The sequence below is a fragment of the Rousettus aegyptiacus genome, unplaced genomic scaffold, assembly GCF_014176215.1.
Source record: "Rousettus aegyptiacus isolate mRouAeg1 unplaced genomic scaffold, mRouAeg1.p scaffold_m13_p_7, whole genome shotgun sequence".
NCBI classification, from domain to species: Eukaryota; Metazoa; Chordata; class Mammalia; order Chiroptera; family Pteropodidae; genus Rousettus; species Rousettus aegyptiacus.
The window spans coordinates 26,087,342-26,111,246 of NW_023416310.1; the positions used below are offsets into that span (position 1 = coordinate 26,087,342).

General features: G+C 48.3%; 2 protein-coding genes across 2 annotated transcripts in view; one reads left to right on the plus strand and one right to left on the minus strand.

The window, feature by feature from the left end:
- ABCG5 (ATP binding cassette subfamily G member 5) overlaps nucleotides 1–4,920 on the minus strand; it is a 26,402-nt gene extending 21,482 nt beyond the window's left edge. The window contains 3 exon segments of the mRNA XM_036224646.1: nucleotides 2,492–2,578; nucleotides 2,581–2,612; nucleotides 3,245–4,920. Coding sequence (XP_036080539.1) covers nucleotides 2,492–2,578; nucleotides 2,581–2,612; nucleotides 3,245–3,390 — 265 coding nt within the window. The 5' untranslated portion in view covers nucleotides 3,391–4,920.
- ABCG8 (ATP binding cassette subfamily G member 8) lies at nucleotides 3,534–18,847 on the plus strand. The gene is given in 15 exon segments (XM_036225047.1): nucleotides 3,534–3,543; nucleotides 3,684–3,838; nucleotides 7,418–7,519; nucleotides 8,599–8,749; nucleotides 11,575–11,738; nucleotides 11,740–11,817; nucleotides 12,333–12,465; nucleotides 12,578–12,847; nucleotides 14,448–14,610; nucleotides 14,699–14,782; nucleotides 15,661–15,860; nucleotides 16,294–16,370; nucleotides 17,033–17,298; nucleotides 18,267–18,396; nucleotides 18,488–18,847. Coding segments are annotated over 15 exon segments (2,121 nt in total). The 3' UTR covers nucleotides 18,626–18,847.
- Nucleotides 18,848–23,905: the final 5,058 nt, after the last annotated feature.

The following is a 23,905-nucleotide window of genomic DNA, read 5'->3' on the forward strand; positions in this document are numbered from 1 at the left end:
AAAAACAGTATGGTGGTTCCTCAAAAAATTAAAAATAGAATTACCATGATATTTGTACACTCTTGTTTATAGCAGTATTATTCACAATTGCTACAATGTGGAAGCAACCCACATTGATTCCATTAATGGATGAATGGATAAGTAAAATATAGTATCTGCAGGCAATGGAATTTAGCCTTAAAAAGGAAGGAAATTCTGCAATATGCTACAACAAGGATGAACCTTGAGGACCTTACATAAGTGAAATAAAGCAGTTGTGAAAAGACAAATACTATATGATTTCGTTTATATGAGGTAGAGTAGTCTTAATCATAAAGATGGAAAGTGTAAGGTGGTTGTCGGGGCTGAGGGATGGGAAAAAAGGGGGGGCAGTTATTGTTAACAGGTACAGAGTTTCAGCTCAACAAGATGAAAAGAGTTGTGGGGATGCATGGTGGTGATGGTAGCACAACAATGTGAATATATTCAATACCACTGAACTGTGTACTTATAAGTGGTTAAGACGGTAAATTTTATATTATCTGTATTTTACTACGATGAAAAAGAAGGTTAATTCCTTACAGGGCAATAACCCCAGGACCTTTGGGGTTCTCTTTCCTAAAGGGACAGAAACTGTTTGTTCCTAAATAGTCTTCTCCAAGGGAACATGCTGCCCAGAGTCTAGGTCCTAATCGATAGCAAATAATGAGTCAAATAAGGTTACCTGTTCTTGGAGTGTTGGGTGACCCTAGGCAGGCTTGCATTCGACCATTCTCTAGTGAAACTTTGAGCATCAAAGTCATCTTTTGCCTCACGAATAAAGATTTGATAAACAATGCTGCTTTAGATAAGACACTAATGAAATTATGTCATTTTAGGAAACACTGAGTAATTTATATAATTTATTCATTTACTTACTCATTGATTCAACAAATACTTATTAAGTGCCCATTATGTGGTCAGCCAGCGCTGTTCTAGTTGTTGAGGATACAGAAGGGAAAAAAAAAAGACAAAATTTTCACTCTGGTGGAATTTGCAGTCTACTGTGAATTCATGTTCAATATAAAAGGATAGACATTGTCATAAAACCGTGATTAGGCATCATCAGAGTCTAGTCTATGTGCCCCCAAATCAAGGACCCGCACTCACTGTCCTGCTGAGACATGCATGAAGCATGACACTGGCCTGTGGGACACACTTCTGAGAAGGCGGGTTCAATTCCTCGTCATGTGCTACATGCCATGCTTTTTAATCTTACATAAAAAAGGCAACAAGTAATAAATTATTATGGGAATTACCCATCTTGTGTTCTTTTGTAAGAAGTATGTTATAATTATAAAAAGGAACTAGAATGACCCTGGCTGTTACAGTAAATGCATATAGTTAGAAGTGGTTAAAAATTGGAAATAGGAACTGAAAGGAGATCACAGGAAAGTGTCACAGTTGTAGTCAGTGAATTCCTTTTCATTTAATCTTAACACTCTTGCCATCCAGTTGTCCACCTGCTGTAGCAGGGGAGTGGCTGTGGGTTTAACTCCCAGGGTGGAAAGAGGCCAATCACGCTTAACTTTCATTGCAGACTTGCGGTGCCCATCTCTATTGAAAAGGGTAATGCAAGAGGACAGTGGCAGTGCACGTCAACAATTCGCAAGCGAGAACTCAATCACGAGGCTCCTGTGAAGCCCATTTGTCATAATCTTTCAACCTTAAAATGTGCAAGATAGCCTAGTGTGGAGGACACCGTGGCCTGGCACACAGATCCGCTGTCAGGGCCAATGCAGCCATCCCCCAGCTGCCGAGGATTCACGACCGTGAACCTCACGGCCATTGCCCTCAGCCACGAGCAGCTGCCTCACTGCAGGCTACACCTTCAGTGATGCAGGGATAAAAGACAGATCAATTCAGGCTCAAATACAGTCACTCAGAGAAAGAGGAAGAGGAGGGCGAGGTGGGGAATGGGCACATAGAGAGCCTCGGTGGACTCTGTAATTTGTAATTTCTTAAAAAAATATATCTGGTATATGGTATAATGTTAAGATGTATGAAGTCAGATGTTGACATATGAACATTCTTTATTTTATTCTCTATTCTTGCCTATATATTTGAAATACATCATGATAAAAAAAAAAAAAAAGGACCAGTGAAAATGGGGGATAAATGAACATCTTTGAGCTCATTTAATTCCTTTTCCTGTCTCTAGGTAAAGTACAGATAAGGGAAATTCTGTTTACTATGCCAGGCTCTTTGCTAGTTGCTTTCCATACTTTGAAATATGAATTAACTTACACTCTAGTCAGGACTATATTCTTTTTCAAGATCTCTCTAAAGATTTCTTATTAGTACCAGGTTCCATTCACAGTCAGACATGTCATTAGATTTCATTCTAATATCAAACCTGTGGCCTTCTTGCTACAACTTATATCTGTTTCCTCAGTGTGGTGTGGTGTTCAAATCAAGCAAAAGCCTTTTCTGAATCCTCGTTGAGAATTAGAGTACTCCATCCCAAGCTTACCTGAGCTCCCTAAGATACACATGATCTGCCCACTCTCGATGTACAAGGAGACATCTTTGAGGATCTGCCTGTTCCACTGGTGCAGCGAGATATGATGTTCCACCAGGACCCAACGTGATGGCTTTCAAGGAAACCCCAAGAGGGGAAAGTCAGCGTGGGGTCTTGGAAGGGGCCACACACTGGTCCCTCAGCGCCGACCCCAGTTGTCTGGATAGGTTCCTAAGTGTGTTTTAGCTTCAATGTCCTCCTCCGTAGACCCTGGTGGGTGATGACTGAAGAGGGTCGCCTGTGTAGAGCACCCACCTGGCAGCTGTGCTGGTCCAGCTCTTTGGCCGGCTGGGAGACGGCACACAGGACAGCGCTGATTCCTTGAGCTGATCCTGCATTCCTTCACCGGGCTTCACTACACCTCATGCTGTAAGCACCCCCGTTCCCCAAGCCCTCTCCATCCATATAAAGCAGACTATACACAGGGGACAAAACAGGAAGGGGCAAGGGCCACAGCTGCCATGTGTGGCAGAGCTTCCAGGTCCTGCCATGGGCAGGAGGAGGGGCCATTCACCGACGCTCCTTGTTTCCCACTGGCAGCCTTTCCCCTTCCTCTCTCCACCTCCACCCACTGAGAGCATCCATACATGCTCCCCATTAGTAAGCAAAGCCAGCAGAGGGGGCGAGAGGCCCAGTCAACTTGGGCCATGCCCAGCCCTGACCACAGCGCTAAGTTCCCTGCAGGTGGAAGGGGCATCTGTTTACCTGACACTGTAGGAGGCATGGAGAACGCCCAGGCTGTGCCCAGGCTTTGAAGTCGCTGCAGGAACCTCCTCTGGCAAGCACTGGGAGCCTCTGTTTATTTGGAGTCCTGAGGTCTCCCCGGGTATCCAAGCTGAGAGTTCACTCATGGCCAGCAGGCAGCAAAGATAGGCAAATGTTCTGGTGGCCTGACCCTTCCTGGAGTGGCCTCAGCTGAGGAGCCGGCAGCAGGCTGCTCCTTCTGTTCCTCGCCTGGCCCTGGAGTCCCTCCTTATGCCTTCCCAGCGGCAGCATGGGGTTTGGCCGCAGCTGCCAGTATCTGACGTACCTTTAGCCAGAATGTGTGTATTATCTTGGCAGTGGGCAGAACACACGGTCTGTGTTTGTGGGAAGGTTTGCCAGAGAGGAATGCTGGGAGACAGATGGTAGATCATTGAACAAGGACCAGAGGTTGCTCAGCTCTGGGAAGGAAAAAGAAAAAAAAAAAACATTGATACCGGCAGGCAGCAGCTAAGGTCCAAAGGAAGCTGCAGCAAAGGAGCACCCATGGCTGAGGAGAGAGGGCTGCATATCAGGACCGCTCCCCAGGATGCCTCGGTGAGTGGAGAGTCAGTCACTTCAATCCCAGTAAGGCGAGGGTGGATCAGACCTTTCTTTCCTTCCTCAGGAACCACAAACAGCGAGAACGTGGCAAAAGAACCCCATTTCCTGGGAATCTAAGGGCTGAGGGGAAAGGATTCAGGGATCAGGAGTTAGTGGGGGGCCTCTGAGGTCAGTTCCTGCCCTGAGGCACACTCCAATAGGGAATGGATGTTCCAGTTGGTGACTTGGACTGACCTAGCTTTTTACTAAGGAGACTCCATTGCAACCATGTCCTCACACATACCAGGGACTCTGCGGTATCTCCTTTGTGTGGCTGTCAAGTTCAGAGTCTCAGTGTCAGTAAACCGATGAAACAGGATTGCGGGTGACATTTATGGGAACACCAGACTTTATGTTCGAAATAAGGCTACAGCCGGCAGTCATAAGATCCCGGAGCTAGTAGGAATAGGCAACAGTCGGGGGACCAAAATGTTGGGGTTCAGGGTTTCTGCTCTCATTTTACATGAGAAATGTTTAGTTGCGAAATGGCCTTTGACTACAATTGAGATTTGGGCAGGATTTGAAGCAGGAGGCTAAGTTGGAAGGTGGAAAGGAAACAGCTCCCCGCTCTCCACCGTTGCCTCACCCCCACCCCGCTTTTCTGTCTTTGCCTGCTGTGGGGAGAGGGGAGAGAAAGTCAAGAGCCACCGAGGACTCCATACCCAACAGGGAAGGCCACAGGCGACCTGAGCTGGCCTTGAGTTGCCTGGCCCGACTTCGGCCAGGCCCAAGGAGCCCCCTATTCCTGGTCAGCTCTGTAGCCACAGCAAATAGCCAGCTCTGCTCTGTGAATATCCCACGGGACCAGTCCTCACCAGGAAATGACTCCTAGGAGCCATGACTGCAATGCTCGCAGCCTGAATAGGATGTAAAGTCACTGGCAGCTTTGGGGACACTTTCTGCATGGAAAGCCTGACAGTTCAGCCACCACAGCTTGGGTGGAAAAGAGCTGCCCAAGCCCAACGCCCAGGAATGGGTACAGGCATGCCTGCCATTTCCAGTTTACTTTTCTTCAATCCTGTTACTCAAGGTGCCAAAACAGGAGGATGAGGGCTATGCGTCGTTTCTCTAGATATTTTAAAGTTATCAATGGAGCTAAGAACTGTTAAATAAAACGGTTTCTCTCCTCTTACCTTGCTATACTTTCCCCACAACCTGGCAGGCCGGGTGTAAATTCAGAAGTTCTAGGACTTCTCTGAGAGGTAGCTGGAATGTGCCTACTTGGAGGAACCAGCTTCCAGCCCAAGCCACAGCCTGTCCCCCTTCTCTACCCATCTCAGCTCCGCATGCGACCTCACACACACCTACGTGGTCACTCCAGCCTGCCCACCCACTTTCCATCTGCACTCTCTGCAGAAAAATGCCCCTCTGTCCTGGGGTGCCAAGTTGGGTGGTACTGTCAATGCCCAGGGGTTGCACTTGGATGAAACTTACACGGGCCCTGGACGTGGGCTTCCAGTCATTTGCACAGAGAATTTTGGTGTCCTGGGTACCTGGAGTGGCAAGTGCCTTGGCCCACAGGCTCCTCAGTCTACGGTCGAGATCATGGCCAGAGGAGGGTGGGAAGGGCCCAGGCCTCAGGGCGGAGCCATGTGAGATCTGATCTGAACATTTTATAAAAGGACAGGGTCCATCCCCTCAGCCAAGCACAAACCCCACGTGTTTCCCCTGGCATGAGTCCTCAGCATGTCATCATTTGTCCGGGGCACGGGCTCCTCATCGCAGAATAAGGACCTCGTGTTCTGTGCTCCCCAGGCTTCCTTCCTCTCTATGCTTCCGACTCAGGAATTTGATCAGAAGTTAATACAAGGAGAAATTACAGTGTAGCCCAGCAAGAACCGAGCTGGTTACCTACAAATAAATCTGCTTTTGCTTTTCTGGGTGTCACCTGTCAGAAATTCAAGTGATGTTCTGACAGTCGTGCTGATTAAGATGTCAGCCGAATAGATATTTAAGTATTTGAAAAATACAGAGAGTTTGTCAAAACCTTAGGAAGAGTCTAACAAATTCTTTTCGGGAGCAAGGAAAATATTTCAAAATGGAACAGAGGCTGTCCCCAACCCAGCCATGAATTCTCTTCCTCTGAAAGTTGAGCTTCCTGTGGAGCTCCAGAAAGCACAGTCCCTTCACAGTTGTTGGGGTCACAGGCTGGTCCACACCTTCCCAGGGTGAAGGGAGAGGAGGAGCCGAGGAGCAGGGAGCACGCACCTCTCCCCTTCCCTTTACCCCTCTTCCCGTTCTGATGTCTCTTTCCCCTGGGCCCCAGCATCCTTCACCTGCTCAGAGCACCTACCTGTTATTTTCGCATAGGTTGTAAGTCGTGTTATTTTCACATACAGCACATTGGATACACAGTGAATATATATCCTGATTGGGTGCCCGAGGTCAGCTTACCTCTACGTCTGGCCTGTCTTGCGTTATGCTAATCACCTGTCTTATTCGCTAAAATCTAATCTTCTCAGAGACTGTCTTTTTCACTGCCCCATCCCAAATTCCATGCCTAAAGGATATGTGGGTTCCCAATAGGTGTTTGTTGGATGCTTGCTTGCTTAATTGATTGAAGGAACGCATCATTGCGAGAATGGCAGCTCTGAGGAAAGAAGACAGAAATCAACAGGAACTCATTAATGAGTGCGTCCTTTTCCCTACACTGCAGAAATGGAAGAAAATTTGAATGCATTAAAAAATGGAAAACTTACCAGGCAGGTTCTTCATTGTTTGGGCCTCTATGATTTAAATGATCGAATTGATAAAAATAGAAGGAATTCAGATCTGTAGATGGTTGGTACGATTCAAAGGCATCAGCTGATACCATGAAACATTGATTTGTTTGATGTGCATTTAAATATAGCACCACTCCAACAATAGCAAGGAGATGGAAGAGGAGGAGGAGGAGGAGGAAGACCAGGAAGACCAGGAGGACGAGGAGGAGGAGGAGGAGGAGGAAGAGACTTTCTCTGAACTCTCCCAAGAGCATTTTGAATAGCTTTGTTGTGCAAAACTCATCAAAACAGGATGTAACTTTTCTAAGGATGATGCCTTCACAAATACTGAGCGTTAGCCTGTTGATAGCTGTTTTTCTCTAACATACTGGCTCTGTAAAGCCTGTTTGGCAGTAGGAGGTATAAAGTCAGATGCGGCGTGGAGAGGACGGAAGGCCAGTTCCCAGTGCAGGTCTCCCCAGAGCGGACACTCACAAAGCTCTCTCCAGTCCCCAGCCTGGGGCTCGTCCACCACAGGCTGCTGAGGTTCGGGTTGCACTAGCCTGCTGGTTGGGGTTCCCTGGGGCCGGGAGCTGTACTGCGGGCCGGTTCTAAAACTCTCTCTGCAGAGAGGAGAAGACGAGTCCTCATCGATGCTGCTATTTCCTCAGAGCCATTGAGTTTCACCTGCCCAAATGTGTGTCTTGCCAATTTGCGATCTCAACCGGCCACAGGAGCTGCCGCTCTCATCTCTCATGTCTCCTCCTTCCATTTTCTCTGTGTCCTCAGTGGCTTCCGAAGGAGCCCCTCAGCTTGTCGTGTCTCCCTGCAGGGCGCCCAGGAGAGCTGTTTCTCCTCTGAAAGTGACAACAGCCTGTACTTCACTTACAGTGGTCGGTCCAATACCTTGGAGGTTCGAGACCTCAGCTACCAGGTAGAGGCACACCTGTGAACAAGGTGGGAGGAGCGGGCCGGGAAAGCCAAACAATCCCACGAGTAGAAGGGAAGGGTGAGCCCGCCCTGAGGGTTCTCTGCTCGCAAAGACAGGTGCCGGTCCCCGTTGCCTCCCGTGTTGGGTGACTTCCTTCTACTGCACATGGCACAGCTGGAGGTTGCGAGGCATAAAGAATGAGACTTTGTTAACCGTGTGAACTTATGGGGGAAAAAATCTATAAAACTTTTTTTTAACTTTATATTTTGAATAGCTTTAAACTTTTGATAAAGTTGCAAAAATAGTGCAGAGTTCCCGTTACCCTTTTGTCCAACTTTCCCTAATGGTAACAGCTTGCTTACTGACTGCAAAATTATCAATTACGGCATGATACTATTAACTAAACTGCAGACTTTTTGCAGATTGCATTCACTTTTATATCTTTTTTTTTTTTTTTTTGTAAAATGTACTGTTGCTGGAGCTAATAAAATATTCAAAGTGCAAATGCCTTTCAGAGACTCTCCAGAGTCCCCTGATCACTTTCAAAGACCCCTATTCCCCACCCTTCCCCTGGGGGAGACCCCAAGTGGCCCAGATGGAATAGGGTGGGGCCTGGGGTGGTGAACCTCAGAGGCTCGCATGTGGCTTTCTGTGGATGTGAGTTAGGACGAGCAAATGAGCTATGTGACCCTGAGCAACTGACTTAACTGCTCTGAGTTTCATCTGTAAAACAGGGATTATAATCATATCTATGTTATAGGTTTACAATGCAGATTGAATGAGATAATGGATCTAAACTGGTAAATACAGTGCCTTGCACATAGTAAACATTTGGTAAATTTAGTAAATTACTATTATTATTGAGAGCAGGCATCATTTTACTTCGTGTTGTATTTTATTTCTGTTCTGCTATTGCACGTGTTTTCCATGTCCAGCTTCCACGTTGGGTAGACCCTGGGTGGGGGCCGCTCGGGCCTGTTGTGTGTCAGTGGGAGGATGTCTCCTGTAGAGAGCCGAACAGAAGTTACTGAAGCCCCTAGCCATGCGGCTCTCCGAGGAACCTGCCAATGTCTCCCTGCCAGGTGGATGTGGCCTCCCAGGTGCCTTGGTTTCAGCAGCTGGCTCAGTTCAAGATGCCTTGGACATCTCACAAGGACTCTTGTGAGCCAGGCATCCAGAACCTGAGCTTCAAAGTGAGGAGCGGGCAGATGCTGGCCATCATCGGGAGCTCGGGTACCACCAAGGGGCTATAGTGGGGAAGTGGGATGCAGAATGGTCCCTTGGGCGCAAACTCTGCTCCTCCATTCACCTGCTCTTAAGTACTTGCTGAGAATCGTGAGTGTGGAATCATGAGTGTGCCTCTTGTAGATGGTCAGAGCTTCTGTCTCCGGTTGATACCTTTGACCTTTCCAAGATCATCAGGGAGCTTCAAAATTTAATGTTCTTTTCAGGGGACTCCTCCACCACAAGGAACACTCATTCACTGTTCCCCCATTATCGAATTCCGGGTTACGGTCAGGCAGCGGGTAGGCACAGCCCTGCAAGGCTGACACGACCTTTAACCATCTGCACAGATCTAAATTCTTGGAGTGCCTCAAGTAGCCGCCTCAGCAGGCCACACTTAACATTACAGAATGCCAGAGCCGAATGGGGTCTCGGAGAAGAGTTCATTCTTGTCATTGTCTCCTACCTTTCTTCATCCTTACCAGTTTGGGAGCATCTTTAAAGGAGGATGTTCAAATGATATAGCCCTCAATCCTTCTGGAGTGTCCTCCTGCCCCTCCCCTCACACCTTCATTGACAGATGAGGAGAGTAAAATCTAGAGAAATACAGTTTTATCCACCTAAGGACATAAATTTAATGCAGACTTAGAACTAGAACTTTGGCCTCCTGATTAAGATATCAAATCAAAGCATTTCTCCCTTACATTGTATTAGAGAGAGCACTTTATCTTTGAATTAATAATTTCCAGAAGTACAGATAACTCATCTCTTTAACCATGGGCTCTAAATTTTTACAGTCTTCAGATAAGGGATTTCTATTTATTGTTTAACCAAAGATCACATAAGATAATGTGCGTAAACGCACTTTGTAACTGAAGCAACCCCACAAGTCAAGTCTCACCCTCTCATGGCCTCCCGCCTCGGCAATACTGGTCTAAACAAGGATAAAGTGGATACTCCATAGGCCAAATTTTTTTGTTTGTAACCTCTGGTGGCTTTTCTTGTTATATTTGCTTCCTCTTCACAAATTAAGAATCTAGTGGACACATAGGCACTTACCAGATGCTTCCACAAAGCCCATGAGTCATCCAAGTTAACCCTCACTACACGCAGCCCTGTAGCTGTCACATTTCTGATGTGTGGCTGAGGAAAGTAAAGTTTGGAGAGGTTACGCTGGGTCATCTCCAGGTCTTCTGACCCTAGGTTCAGAGTTGTTTAACTTCAAGTTTACTTAGCTGAAAGAGTTAAAATAATTTCTTAGAAAGGTTTATCAATAACACTTCCTATGACTTTTACTCTACTCACAAAAAAAAAAAAAAAAGAATGTTGGTTATAATTTTCTTAAAAATAAGCTAAAACAGCCCCAGGCATTTTAGCTTCTTCTATAAAATCTGCAGTGCCAGAGATGTGTTTTGCAGTGAATAAATTTACCGCTTTGGAGATTCCAGCCATTTTATAAGGGTCTTGGATTGGGGAGGGTGTTTTCTCCTGGTTCATGAGGGTCTCTCCAATCTTCCAAGGTGCTGGGAAGACCACTCACTTCTCACAAACTTTTGTTTAGGAAATGTGGCCTTTCTCCTCCCTGATTGGGGACCCCACAGTGTGAATGTTGCCAAAGTCCCCTGTGCTCTGAGAGCCTGGATCTGCCATCTAAGGCTAAGCATTGTGCAGGAACCTCCCCTGGCCATTTTACCACCCCTAAGTTCTCAGGGGCCTTGAGAACTAAGGCAGCGGTGTGCAGGTCCCTTTCCACCCTGAGAACCCGTGGCCCCTGCGCAGAAGGATCACTGGGGAAGCTTCTTGAATGTTGGTGGTTGCACGAGGGTTGGTGAGGCTCCTACAAAGAGGCACTTGCGTGTGGCGAGGAGAAGTCGTTACATGATGTGTACTGGCGCTTCCCTCGTTTGAAAACAACTTAGAAAATTTACTCTCCGAAAGGAATTTACAGTAAGGAAACCAAAACCCCACCCAGGGAGACTGGACAGAGCTTTTTCCCAGCTTGTTTGCAAGAAGGTGTTCTCAGACTCATTCACGCTTTCAACGTCTGTCAAGAAAGTCACATGGAATGCTTTCAGAAACCCGGTGCAATCTGACACTTACCTTCCCAAATCCAGAGCAATCGCTGTGCCATTCAGAAGTGGATGGTGTGAATTTGTGTGCAATGGACCATTTGTTCTTACAGAGAGTGAAAAGTACCTCTGATAAAAAATGAGAGCATGTAGAGGGTGGAGAGAAATGCAGAACGCACATGTACTCTGTGCTGTAATTTTAAAGTCATTTCCACATCTGTTACTTCTCTATTTTTTCCTCTCTTATTTCTGAAAATAGATTCATTTGTGCATTTTTAAAAGACATCCTGTTAATTCTCCAAATTAGTCCTTCTCACAATGCCAACTTCTGAGCCCAGTGACTTGAATGATGAAATGTTGCTGGCATGTTTGCCAGCCTAAAATAGTTAAGCTTCATGGGTGCAATTAATGACAGCCTTGCTTTGGGGGGGAGGAGACACACACTCCAGATCCACACATGACTGTGGAGGCCAGGATTCCATCCTTCTCTTGCAATAAAGCCACTGGCTGACCTGGCTTCAATCCTCAGCATCGAGTACCTCTAGCACCCCAAGGCCTCTCAAGTTGGCTTCGTGCAAAAGCCTGGGGCCCCAGCTCCTGGGGCTCCCTCATTTAAGGCTCCCCACTGTGCTACCTTCCTAGGGGCCGGTCACTTCTGCAAGGACAGAGCAGTCCAGGGTAATGGGAGAGTATGCTGGCAGCAGTGGCTTCCAGGATGGCCCCCGAAGAATCTCTGATCTCAGGGATGTCTTGGTGGCTTTGCAGGTTGTGGGAGATCCTCTTTGCTGGATGTGATCACTGGGCGAGGCCACGGAGGCAAGATTAGGTCAGGCCAAATCTGGATCAACGGACAGCCCAGCACGCCCCAGCTGGTGAGGAAGTCTGAAGCCCATGTGCACCCGCATGACCAGCTGCTTCCCAACCTGACCGTCCGTCCGCGAGACCTTGGCTTTCGTTGCCCAGCTGCGCCTGCCCAGAAGCTTCTCCCAGACCCAGCGTGACAAAAGGGTAAGTAACTGACCCTGGTGACCCCAAGAAGCCATGACATCCTTCTCATCCCCGGCCCTCCCTCCCTGCCTCAGGGCCGAACCACACAGTCAGGTTTGAGCAACCCAGCTCACCATTCGTTCATCTGGAAAATTCTACCAGGTTCTCAGCCCTGCCCTTCAGTACTCTTTTAAAGCTCCGTAACCCTCTGTAAGCCATCTCAGCCCCGCTGGTTCCCTTCACGGCAGGCGACAAAATGTGTGACGAGTATTTATTTACTTGTTTGGTGGTCCTCCGCGTGGGCAGGGAGGCCAACCCTCTTTTCCCCAGCACGCGGCCCCATTCCTGACACACGGCGCGGCAGGCGTGTGAGGGCTGCTCGGGACAGAAGCAGGGAACGAACCGTGCACCAGAGAAACGAAGGCTGGAGCTTCAAAGCCGCCCGGAAGAGCAGGCATTTTTACACTCTGGGGCAGCTATGTCTGGCGAGGCCTGTGGAGGTGGCCTCTGAAGCCCTGGGCTCCTCTCCCTCTCAGGTGGACGATGTGATCGCTGAACTGCAGCTGAGACAGTGTGCCAACACGTGCGTGGGCAACGCCTGCCTGCGGGGGGTGTCAGGGGGTGAGCGGCGGAGAGTCAGCATTGGGGTGCAGCTCCTGTGGAACCCAGGTGAGGCCTGCGGGTGCCGGATCGGCCGTGAGGGGCCTGTGTCACCTCCCTGGCTTGGCCTGGTCCAGCCAGCGCCCTGCTGACTTACCAGGCTCCTCTCTCTGTCGGGAAGGAATCCTCATTCTGGATGAACCCACCTCTGGGCTCGACAGCTTCACGGCCCACAACCTGGCGAACACTTTGTCCAGGCTGGCCAAAGGCAACAGGTTGGTGCTCATCTCCCTCCGCCAGCCCCGGTCGGACGTCTACAGGCTGTTTGACTTGGTCCTCCTGATGGCATCCGGCACCACCACCTACTTGGGGGCAGCCCAGCACACGGTCCAGTGTTTCACGGCAGCCGGCCACCCCTGTCCTCGGTACAGCAACCCTGCTGACTTCTACGGTAAGCCAACCAGGCCTGTGGCCTGGTACCCAGGGCAACCCCACGCCCCCAACCCTGCCAGAGGCTGTTGAAAAGATTCAGGGGAGAAACTCACAGAGGCTTCAGGAGAGCAGGACCGAGGACTGGGGTGTGGGCAGCAAATGCTCAAAATGAGCACCTGAGAAAAAGCAGCGTCTGACATAGCCACTCTTGTGCGCGTAGACTCCTGGCCCTGTTGCCCACCCCCTCCCTCTAGCACCCACTCTCTGCCCGCCAGCCTTCGCCCTGCGCTCTCACACTGTGAACTCAGTCATGCTCCCTCCCTGCGCTCAGATGCCAGCCTGACTTCCTGCAGTGTGTCAACTTCAAGTCAGCTGTCCCCAGATAAGAGGGCAGAGGGCACCTGCCAACCTGGCCACAGGGAAAAACTTCAATAACTCTGGAGAGGGGTTACTAAATGTCAAACACCCATAATAGACCTGGGGGCAGGGGTGGGGAAACAACCTTTTTTCTTTTTCTTTTTGTTTTATTATCTTCATTTTTTTTTTTTTTTTTTTTTTTTATGGGGTCTCTTGCCTGTACCTGCCTGGGCCAGTTCACAGCCTGGCTGGGGTGCAGGGCCCGGCAGTGCCCAGGGAATCTGGAGTCCTGAGCTCCAGCCTTGCACGTTCAGGGGACACATCACAGTTTACAAGATCTTCCCTAGACATGACTTTGCCTTGAGACATGCCGTGAAAATAGGAGGAGGGAAGAGGCAGAAGTTAAGAGGTAACCCCCAGGGAAGGGAGGAATGAAAAGAGGGGAGACCACCCCACTTGGGTCTGGATCATGGCTGAGCTGGGCCGGCTCTGCTGTGATGGGTAGGCGTGCCTTTCTAGCATGGCAGAGCCCCTGCGAGGAGGGCTGTGGTCTGGGGCGACCAGCTGTCCTCAGAGCCCTAAGTGGAGGCAAATGCAGGTCAGCCTCGTTCTCCAACTTGTCGCGTTGGCTCCCTCCCCTGGGAGCAGTGAGAACTTCATTTACAGGTGGCTGAGCCCGGGCACCCTTTAGCCAAAACATTCTTCCCATTTGGGCAGGCTGCTTGAGATGGCCAAATTGCTAATTTACAGCGAGAACTAGAACTGCCAGGAGCCCAGACTGCTCAGCCCCACCCTGGCCAGCCCACCTTCTCCCCAGGGACGACACACCTGGCAGGCCGAGTCCTCACTGCAAGCTGCTCGGACAGCTGGAGTTGGAGCCAGGGCATAACTATGCCACAGCCTTTGGCTCTGAAAGTCTAGTGTCTCCTTCTCTGTCCTGGGGATGTCCCCATAATGAGCCTGGGTGGTGGGACTTGGGGCCGGTGCCCAAGGGCCTCCTCTACTGCCCCCTACCTGATCCACTGCCCCTATTCCTGAAGCAGGCTTTCCATAGACCCGCCCAGGCCTGGCAGGGCGGAAGCCAGCCCTTGGGAGCTGTCTGCCCTACTCCATTCTGACCATCACTTCACAGTCCTCTTGCAGAGGGGTGGGCAGCAGGTCCCAGACCCGGGCTGACCAGCAGTATGGGCTGGGCTTGCACTGAGCTCCTCGCCTATGAGCACATGCAGGGACCAGGTCACCTCTACACCCTCTGCTTGCAGTGGACCTGACCAGCATCGACAGGAGAAGCAGAGAACAGGAAGTGGCCACCAGGGAGAAGGTACAGTCACTTGCAGCCTTGTTTCAAGAAAAAGTGTGTGACTTTGATGACTTCCTATGGAGAGCGGAAGCCAGGGAGCCGGGTGTGGGCTCTTGCGCAGAGAGGTAGGCAGGCCGGGTGGCCCAGGGTAGAGAGCACCCTGCAGGAGGTGTCCACCCCTAGGGCTCCATGACACACTCTCCCTCCTGACAGCCTGACCCTCCAAAAAGACATCAACAACCTCCTGACTGCCACCAAGCTGCCCGGCCCTGTGCAGCAGTTTACCACACTAATCCGGTAATCGTCTGCCCCTTCATGCCCCATTACCCCCACCCCACCCTGAGAGTCTTTGTTGTATCAAATTAAGCTCTCTCTATCTGAAGGGATTTTGAAGGAGGAACTAGAATTTGAAATGACTGAAGAGGTAAATCATTCGAGAAAACCCTCCTCACCGACAGGCACCAGCACTCCTGTTATTTTTATTTTTTTTAAACAAAATCAAAATGTCCTTACTGGCTTGTTGATCATAGAAATCACCTAGGACCATTGTGAAAAATTCAGACTATACAGGAGAACCTCAGGTGGAAAGGGAAGGTTTCCTGTCACGCCAGCCCTTGGAGGAAAAGAGCCCCAGTATTTGGTCTGAGTATGTTTTGGGGCACGTTAGCCATTTCAGCAGATACACGGGATAATGCTCTGCATATTGTTCTGTAACTGGTTTGTTTCATTTTGTTCATCAAAATAGTGCTTCTACCTCTCATCTGGTCAGGTCTTCCTCATTTCAATCTAGCCATGATGCATTTCCCCTCTGAGTCCATATTGATGGTCAGATGATTCTTAGCCTTTTGCCATTACAGGTAACTAAGGCTGACATCCTGAACACATCTCTTTATGTACCTGATTGGTTATTTCCTCAGGATGACTTCTTTAAGTTATATGGCAAGACAGATACATCGATGATAAAAGCAACAGCCAATTTACTGAATACCTACCATGAGAAAGACGCTTTCATCAGTGAGCTCATCTGGTCCTCACAGTAACTCTGTGAGGTGGGCATGGCTGTCCCCATTCTACAGGATGAGAAAAACGAGGCTCACAGAGCGTAAATGACATTGCCAAGGTCACGGGATGAGTGTATGTTGTGCCCCTGGCACCTGTTACTTTTGTTCTCTAAGTCGTCAGATTTCCAATGACTTCCGAGACTTGCCTACCCTCCTCATCCACGGGGTGGAGGCCTGCCTGATGTCCCTGATCATCGGGTTCCTCTATTACGGTCACGGGGCCTCCAAGCTCTCCCTCATGGACACGAAGGCCCTCTTGTTCATGATCGGCGCTCTCATCCTTTTCAATGTGATCCTGGATGTCACTACCAAATGTGAATGTTGCCTGCTCCCTGTGACCAACACCTGGAGCAGCTGGAGCCCACAGCGTCAGCGAATGAGCTGGTCCAAAGCTGACCTGTGCTGCTCCGAGCTCCCAGGGAAAACAGGTTTGCTGAATAATTTCACCGATTGTGAAATAAAAGATGATCATTGTTTTTAAAGTTCGTGCATTAATATCAATATGCAGATGAAAACAAACGACCATGGAGCCGGAGGAAGTCCTCTCCTAGCAGGATTTATATTTGACAGCAATGCACAAGTCACAGAATTGCAGACATCTAAATCAGAATGATTTTGCTCTGCCTGTTTTTATGAAAACATAAAACATTTAGGCAATATAGTTTAAATTGCACTAAGAGAGACTCAAAAGCAGAAACACTGAAAATTATTTTTACTTTTTCATTCTCCTTTTCTCTCCTCTTTTAGGTCACTCAGAGAGGGCAATGCTTTACTATGAACCAGAAGACAGGCTGTACACTGCTGGTCCATATTTCGTTGCCAAGGTGACTGGTCAGGGCTGACAGGGAGTGACTGCCCCAGGTTGGGGTAGGGGCAGAGACAGCCGCACCACATTGTACAGAGGTTACAGAGAAGCATTTTGCTGAACCAGGGGGCCAGGCATCTGCGGTCGTAGATGCCACATTCCCTAGGGGAGTTTCAGAGACTTAATATTTTTTAAACGTTTACCAGGAAGTCAGGACCTTGGGCCAGAAATGACCTTTTCTGGTCAGCAGAAACCTAAAAAAGAAAAGGTGGGAAACATCAGTCCCACCACATATCCGGGAAGCAGGTCCAGTCAGGCAGGTGTTGCTGTCCTCATTTCATGGAAGTGAAGGCTCAGAGAGGTTATGTGGCTGTCTCAAGGCCACACAGCTACAAGATCTGAGCAGGCGGGATGGGACCTTGAAACCAGGTCTTATGAGAGCAGATACCCACTGCCTCCCTAGAGAAAACTGCTCTGAACTGTCCCAGGAGCAGTTTTGAGCAGCTGTGAGCTCATGCGCAAGGGACCCACCAACCTGCACCCACCGGCCCTCCTGCTGCAGCCTGACTGTTACCGGGAGGGAAGGCTGGCATACCTGGGGGTTGCTGTCTTTAAACGTTTAAAAAATAGTGGCAGATAAAAGCATTGGCTCCACATCCTTGCAAGAGCTGCTTTTTGCAGATCCTAGGGGCGCTTCCGGAGCACTGTGCCTACATCATCATCTATGGGATGCCCACCTACTGGCTGGCCAACCTGCGCCCGAGCCCCGAGCCCTTCCTGCTGCACTTCCTGCTGGTGTGGCTGGCGGTCTTCTGCTGCAGGACTATGGCGCTGTGTGTCGCCGCCCTGCTCCCCACCTTCCACATGTCTGCCTTCTTCGGCAATGCTCTCTACACCTCCTTCTACCTGACTGGGGGCTTCCTGATAAGCTTGGATAACCCGTGGACCGGTGAGGCCTGCTCCCCACACCTGGTCAAGCTTTTTGAGGCCTTCTGGATTCTGTCTGCTTTGGCACAGGGATGAGAACTCATCATTTAAGTCCAACTCAAGGGTGGTGCTTCCAGGAGCAGGCGCCCTGGACAGCTGTCTTGAGTGCCAAGGGAATAATTCTATAAAAGGGTTCAGATGTTGCTGTTTTATGAATCCCAGCTGACACCTGGAAGTCACTCTTGACTCTCCCTCACCTTCTATAGCACCAGTGAGCCAGGTCATTTCTGCCTCCCAAGTCTTTCCGAAATGTTCTTATCCCCAGTTCTGCTCTTATCAGCTGACCTTGGACCACTGCAATAGTCTGGCCTCTGTGCCCTGGTTCCTCCACATCCCTCTCAACGTTCATCCATGCAACGACCTTTCTAAATGCAAGTCCATGTTGCTGCTTTGTTTGAACCCGATTGGGGGTGGGGGAGGGGCTGCTCACCCCCTGCTGTCTCTACCCAAGTCTTCTGAGGCCCATACACTCCACACCTTCCTCTCTATGAGAAACTGAGGCACAGCTATTCTGTACCTCCCTCGGCTCCTCTCCTCTGCCAGGCCTTTCCTGACCCGCCAGGGGTCACGGCTTCCTCCGCCACATGATACCACCACAAAGTCAGGACACAGACTCAAAAGTCTCTGTTTTGGGGCTGCTGTGTCTCCACATCCAGTCAGCTCTGGGAAGCTGGGCCCGTGCCAGGAGGGACACCTAATTAATCGCCCTCTGGAGTCGTTGTGGGCCCACATGTGGTGACCCAGCAGCCACTTGCCAATCCTCACGCCCCCATCCCTCCCACTCCCTGACTCCCCCCTCCCTAGACCCTGTCCCAATCTGCCCCTCCTCCTTCAGGGGACTCACGTTCCCGGGGGCAAAGCCACCACGGCCCTCTCTCCATGCTTCACAGGGAACAGGGGTTAGCCTGTGGGAATAATGTGACTCTCACTGTCCTGCGTGGATTTCCAAAGCATCCTTCCTCCGATGGTGTTTCGAAGGACTGATGCAGATCCAGTTTAAAGGGCACACTTACCACTTGGCAGTCGGCAACCTCACCATCCCTATCCTAGGAGACGTAGTAAGTAGCCGAGGCCGTGGACTTTCGGTAGATGGCATTCATCTGAACGTCTGCTTAACCGTAATGAGCTCGCTGAGGTCTGTGTCCACAGATCCTCAGCACCATGCACCTGGACTCGAACCCACTCTACTCCATCTACTTAATCGTCATCGGCATCAGTGGTGGCTTTGTGGTTCTGTGCTATGTGTCCTTGAGGTTTATCAAACAAAAATCAAGTCAAGAATGGTGATTCACGCCCAGACTCCGGCCCACTGGCGGGGGACTTGAGCAGACCCTTCCACTGTACTCCCTTTCTCCCCAGGAGCCCCTTCCTGGGCACACGGACGACAGCGTGAACACAGATGCTCTACCACACCCGGCCCACAGCACTGCAGTGGCACAGGCTGGCCACAGGATGGCAGTAGAATAAAGACAGTCAAAAGGGATTCCTGATCACTGGCCAGAGTCTGAGATCACTGGGCCTGTGAAACCCATATTTGGGACACCTACAATGTTGCTAATTTATTTCCTTTTGATATGTATTTATATACAAGATGGGAGCAAATTAGGTAGGAACTGAGTAGGTATGCCATGCAAAAATTGATAGGGCCCGGGGGGAGCAATAACATTTGGGGAGTGGAACATTTGGCCTTGTCTTCCAGGGTCCCCGAACTCTGTTAAGCCACTCTTGAGACAGAACATGCCTTAAAACCTACCAGTGAGGTGCTATCCCTTCTTTTTGTGTGGGGTCATGAGCTCCGAAAGCCAAAATGAACAATTGAAAATTTATTGAGCATCTACTCTGAGCCAGCTACAACTTTATGTGAGTCACATTCAGTTCTCAAAACAACCGTTTGAAGTGAGGTGGATGGTATCCCATCTTATACGCAAGGAAGCTGAGGCACAGACAAATTCGGTACGCGAAGTAAAGTCACACAGTACTAAGTGGCGGAGTCACATGGGGGCAGAAAAGACTTTAAGGCCTTGAGAAGCTAGATGGCAGAAGGCAAGGCCTGAGCCTCTGTAAGACTTGGAACCCCAGGAAAGCTCCAGAAGGTGAAGAGTTGTGTAGAGCTTGTGTCTGCTCAACCAGGCCTCTTACAGCTGCATCCCACTGACCCTGGACCAGCCTCTAGCCTTCCACAGAAGCCAGGGTCTGGGATGGAGCAGACCCAGGTCACTTGCTTCCTGCCTAAGCACTGAGGACCATTTGACCCAAAATAGAAACACAGAGAACAGGGAGGGGATTGTTCCCAAAAGAAACCCAGAGTCTGGAACCAAGAGAAGGGGAAAGGTGTGTGTTTAGGAGGGGAACAGTAAGTGTTCACCACAGGTTCCGTAGGCCTTTGTGACTTCAAGTGTGGTTGTCTGGTCAGAGCATGGACCTTGCCTGGGGGCCGGTTAGACTGGAAGAATCTCAGGCCACCCGCCTGGACCCGCTGAATCTGAATCTGCATTTTAAGATCTTCTGCTGATTTGTAGGGACATTGGAGTTTGAGCAGTGTTCTAGCAGACCCCCCTTATATGATACAGCCATGAAACTCAGTATATTCACGAATTATATTATAATATCGTTACGTTGCCACTGTCCCGTGGGCTCTGACAATGTCCATCATAGCAAAAAGATCTAGATCAGGATCAAGTGATAGATTTAGTTGGCAATTCTCTTTGGTCTCCTTCAGTTTAGAACAATACTCAACTTTCCTTGACTTTCATGACCTTGACACGTGAAGCTTTTTGTAGAATAACTCTCAATTTGGATTTGTCTGGTCTATTTTTGTGATTAAATCGAGATCATGCACCTTTGGCAGGAATATCACAGAAGCGATGTGTTCTTCTCATTGCATCCTATCAGGCAATTTCAATTTGTCTCATAATGATGATGTTCACGTTGGCCACTTGATCAAAAAGGTGTCTGTCAGGCTTCTCCACAGTCAAGCTTCTATTTCTCCTCCTTTTCTAATTAATAAGCAGCTCACAGGTAGGTAATTGAAACTATGTAAATTGCTTATTCCTCATTAACCTTTCCATTTAATCATTTTTAAGTGAATATCAATATAAACTTATGATTTCCTGTTTTAATCAATGGGTTTAATCCTTTACTAGCATTATTAATTTTGATGTTCAAATTGTCCCTGATTTGGCCATGGGAGGCCATTCAAGCTGTTTTCTGCATCCTTTTGACATGTCTCCATCATTCCTTGAACGCTTTCTTTCACAATAAAGTATTTTAGGCTCATCTTACACTTTCCCACCCCTAGTTCTGAAAGCAGACATTTCTCTGAAGAATATTCATTACTTTTAGTGGAAAATGGTATTTAAAAGCCAAGATCTGAGTGATAATTATGCTCATTATCATTGGGGCATCACCACTCTCAGACTCTCTCAGAGAACCAAGCTAGGAAATATATATTCACATTAATACATCTAGTTCCAACCCAGCACCACAGAGATGATTCTAGTCCTCTCTTCATAGTTATAACTCCCTCCTCCAATTGTGAGCAACTTGGCTCCCATTATCTTGGATATTTTCACTCATTTGGTTAATTCCTTGTATATAACCAGTCTCCTACCTACACTGCATGTCTTCTGCTCTGTGAACACCCTCCTTATCCTGCCCGGGCTTTTACTCACATGTGGAGCTGTCCCTGAGTTTGCGCAGATGCCCTGCTCACCCTACTCTTGCCCACTACAGCTCCCCCACGCCATCCACACCTTCCCTCACAGTGTGGCTACCTAATGGCTTCAGGCCTAAATGGAGAAGGAAGAAGAGCATGCTGCGTTTTTTTTTCTTTAGCTCCTCAGTGATTCCAATGTGCAGTGAGGGTTGACAGCCATGAGGCACATCATCTGTCTCTGTGAGAGTGAGAGCCATTCAGTCTGCAGAGGGCTTTAAGAAGTCAGTAGGCTCTGGTGTGCAGGCTGCAGGGGCAAGGGGCAAAGTGCCAAGACCACAGAGATGGAGAAACTCCAGCAGCCGCCATTTTTTTTTTTCTTTTTTTTCCCTAGAGCATCATGGTTCTCCACCCTGCAGCTTTAACAAATGCCAATATGGACCGCCCCCACCATCCCCGCCCCTGCAGAGTCTGATTCCACTGGTCTGTTTTCTTTAAATGCCCCCCAAGGGCAGGTGAGGCCAGGAAGCAGCATTGGTCTAGAGGCATGCATGTGGCTCAAGTAGCCCTCCCAGCAGTGAAAGGGGTCAGATCTGTTTATGTGTAATTATCAAAATCAGAGTTTCCAAACTTTTCCTGTTAAGGGTCAAATAGCAAATATTTTAGGGTTTGCGGGCCATATTGTCTCTGTCGCAACTACTAAACTCTGGTGTGTCACAGTGTGAAAGCTACCACAGAACATTCTAAGTATAGGTAGTGTGGCTGTATTCCAATGAAACATTATTTACAAAAACAGTCTGCGCTGGATTTGGCCCAAGGCTCTAGTTTGCAGAGCTGTGATCAAAGGTTAACGGTTTTGAAATTTGCATTTTAAGCCTTCCAATTTCGAGTTATGCTATTGATGGGGAAATTTTAATTAAGCAGAAAATAATTACCTATATGGACTCAAATATTTCCTGATGTGACTTTTTTATTTTTATTTTTTTAACTGCTCTTGCTCCTATAAAGATTATTTAAGACATAATCTTGCTCAGGGTCAGCTAGACTCCCTGGTCAGGCTCACAGAGGTAAATATTGCATTTGCTTTTTTCTTTTCTCCTGCTTTTCTTTTTTTTGATCCCAGATTAAACAGCTAGCAGCAATAATATTTAAATCTACACCAAATCCAAGTGTTAAGTACAGACCTGGGGCCAGGGCTTTTACTGAGATTCAAATTAGTCACTTAGCAAAGGAGTTGGGCACTGTCACCCCATGCCACTTTCCTTGAGGCCCAGCCATGGGTCAGGAACACCAAGCAGGCTCTGAAGAAGGAACAAGGGACTGGATTGGGAGTGAAAAAGCATCTTGCCGGGTGACCTGTGCTTATTTGGAAAATATATCTAATGCTCATGCCTGAAAGAAAACGTCCTTATCTAAACTAGGTAATTCAAATCTCAAGTTATCTGTCTGTTGATTTTGATAATATGATTGAGTCTTCCTTTAAAGGGGCTGGGGTATAGAGCAATCAATATCCTGTGTCCCTACCAGAGTCTGCCTGAGGCAGCTTTGGCAGGGAGGAGGCAGGCAGATAGAGAATAGCCCATTTTTGGCTGGCAGGCCAGGAACAGCAGAGCATGCAGTTTTAGCAGCTAATAATTAAAACAATAATGTTTTAAGCGATGGGTTGAGATTTTCAAACACACACCAACTCGAAGGCAGAACGCATCTCGGCTTTCTATGTAATAGTGCTCACATTTATTGTTGGTATGAAGGTCTTGTCTCTTTGTAAAACTGGAGGTATTCCGTGTTTCCCCGAAGAGCTCTCCCGCCCGTGTTAAAATGAAGCTTTGTTTTTGTTGATCCCACTCTTGCACTGTGCTAGTGCTCAGCCTGTTTTCTGACTCCCATATCTGAGTCCTCCTCCTCAGTGCAAACTTAAAAACGTTATCATGTAAGCATATGGGTTGTGAAGGACTTCTTGGTCAACCCCCAATATCCTAGCTCTGAGCTACCAAGTGGCATCTTTGATCTGATGAAAACAGGCGTGTGTGGGGGAACCCTCCAACATCCAGAAACCATACATCTCAGAAAAGAACTGAATTGGAAACGACTGTTGTGCCCACCGACTTGCCCAGTTATGGTTACTGGGCATCTACCAGTGCCAGGCTGTTCTAACTGGTGGGTCTCCAGAGAATTAGGAGAGCTCACATTCTTGGGGAGGAAATGACAAAAACAAGCAAATAATGAATAGAATTTCAGAAAATGCATGCCTACTTTCAAGAGAATGCTCGACGCATGGGGCCCGGGAGCCCACCAGTGTCCAGGCAAACGCGCAGGGGCACTGCATCTGAAGTTGGTTAAACGTTTTTGCTCTACCTGGACATGACGATGTTGTCCTCATGCAAAGAAGAAAAAGATAACTGCCTATTTTGAATTTGCTAATGCAGCCATTTTCTTTATTTATACCAAGGCTGCATAATGTGGGCTTTGTAAAGTTCGCAGGTCTGAAAGCAGGATACATTTCTAATGGAAACACTCGTGTGCATGATTATACAACAGCATAGCGATAAATTACCATGATTTTGTACCCCCTGCAGCTGAGTACCACCATACTTCAGGAATGCTGCTTTCACAGAAACCCTACAAATATTGGTTTGTCAGAAAGACAAATATTATATGAAAATTGTGCTCAAAGACATATGAAAAAGTGTGTGTTCAGTCGTTGCAGACTTGAGAAATAAATTATACCAGAAAGAACAATTTGCAATATAAAGCTTGCTTAATAATTTACTGGCATTTGCAGACTCGGCCATTATGCCAGGCAATGGGTATTTGATTAAATAGAAGAAAATAACCTTACAGTGCAAGCTGTCCAGGGACTGGGAACACTTGTATTAATATAAAGGTGTTTTTTTTTTTTTTTAATAGACTATTTT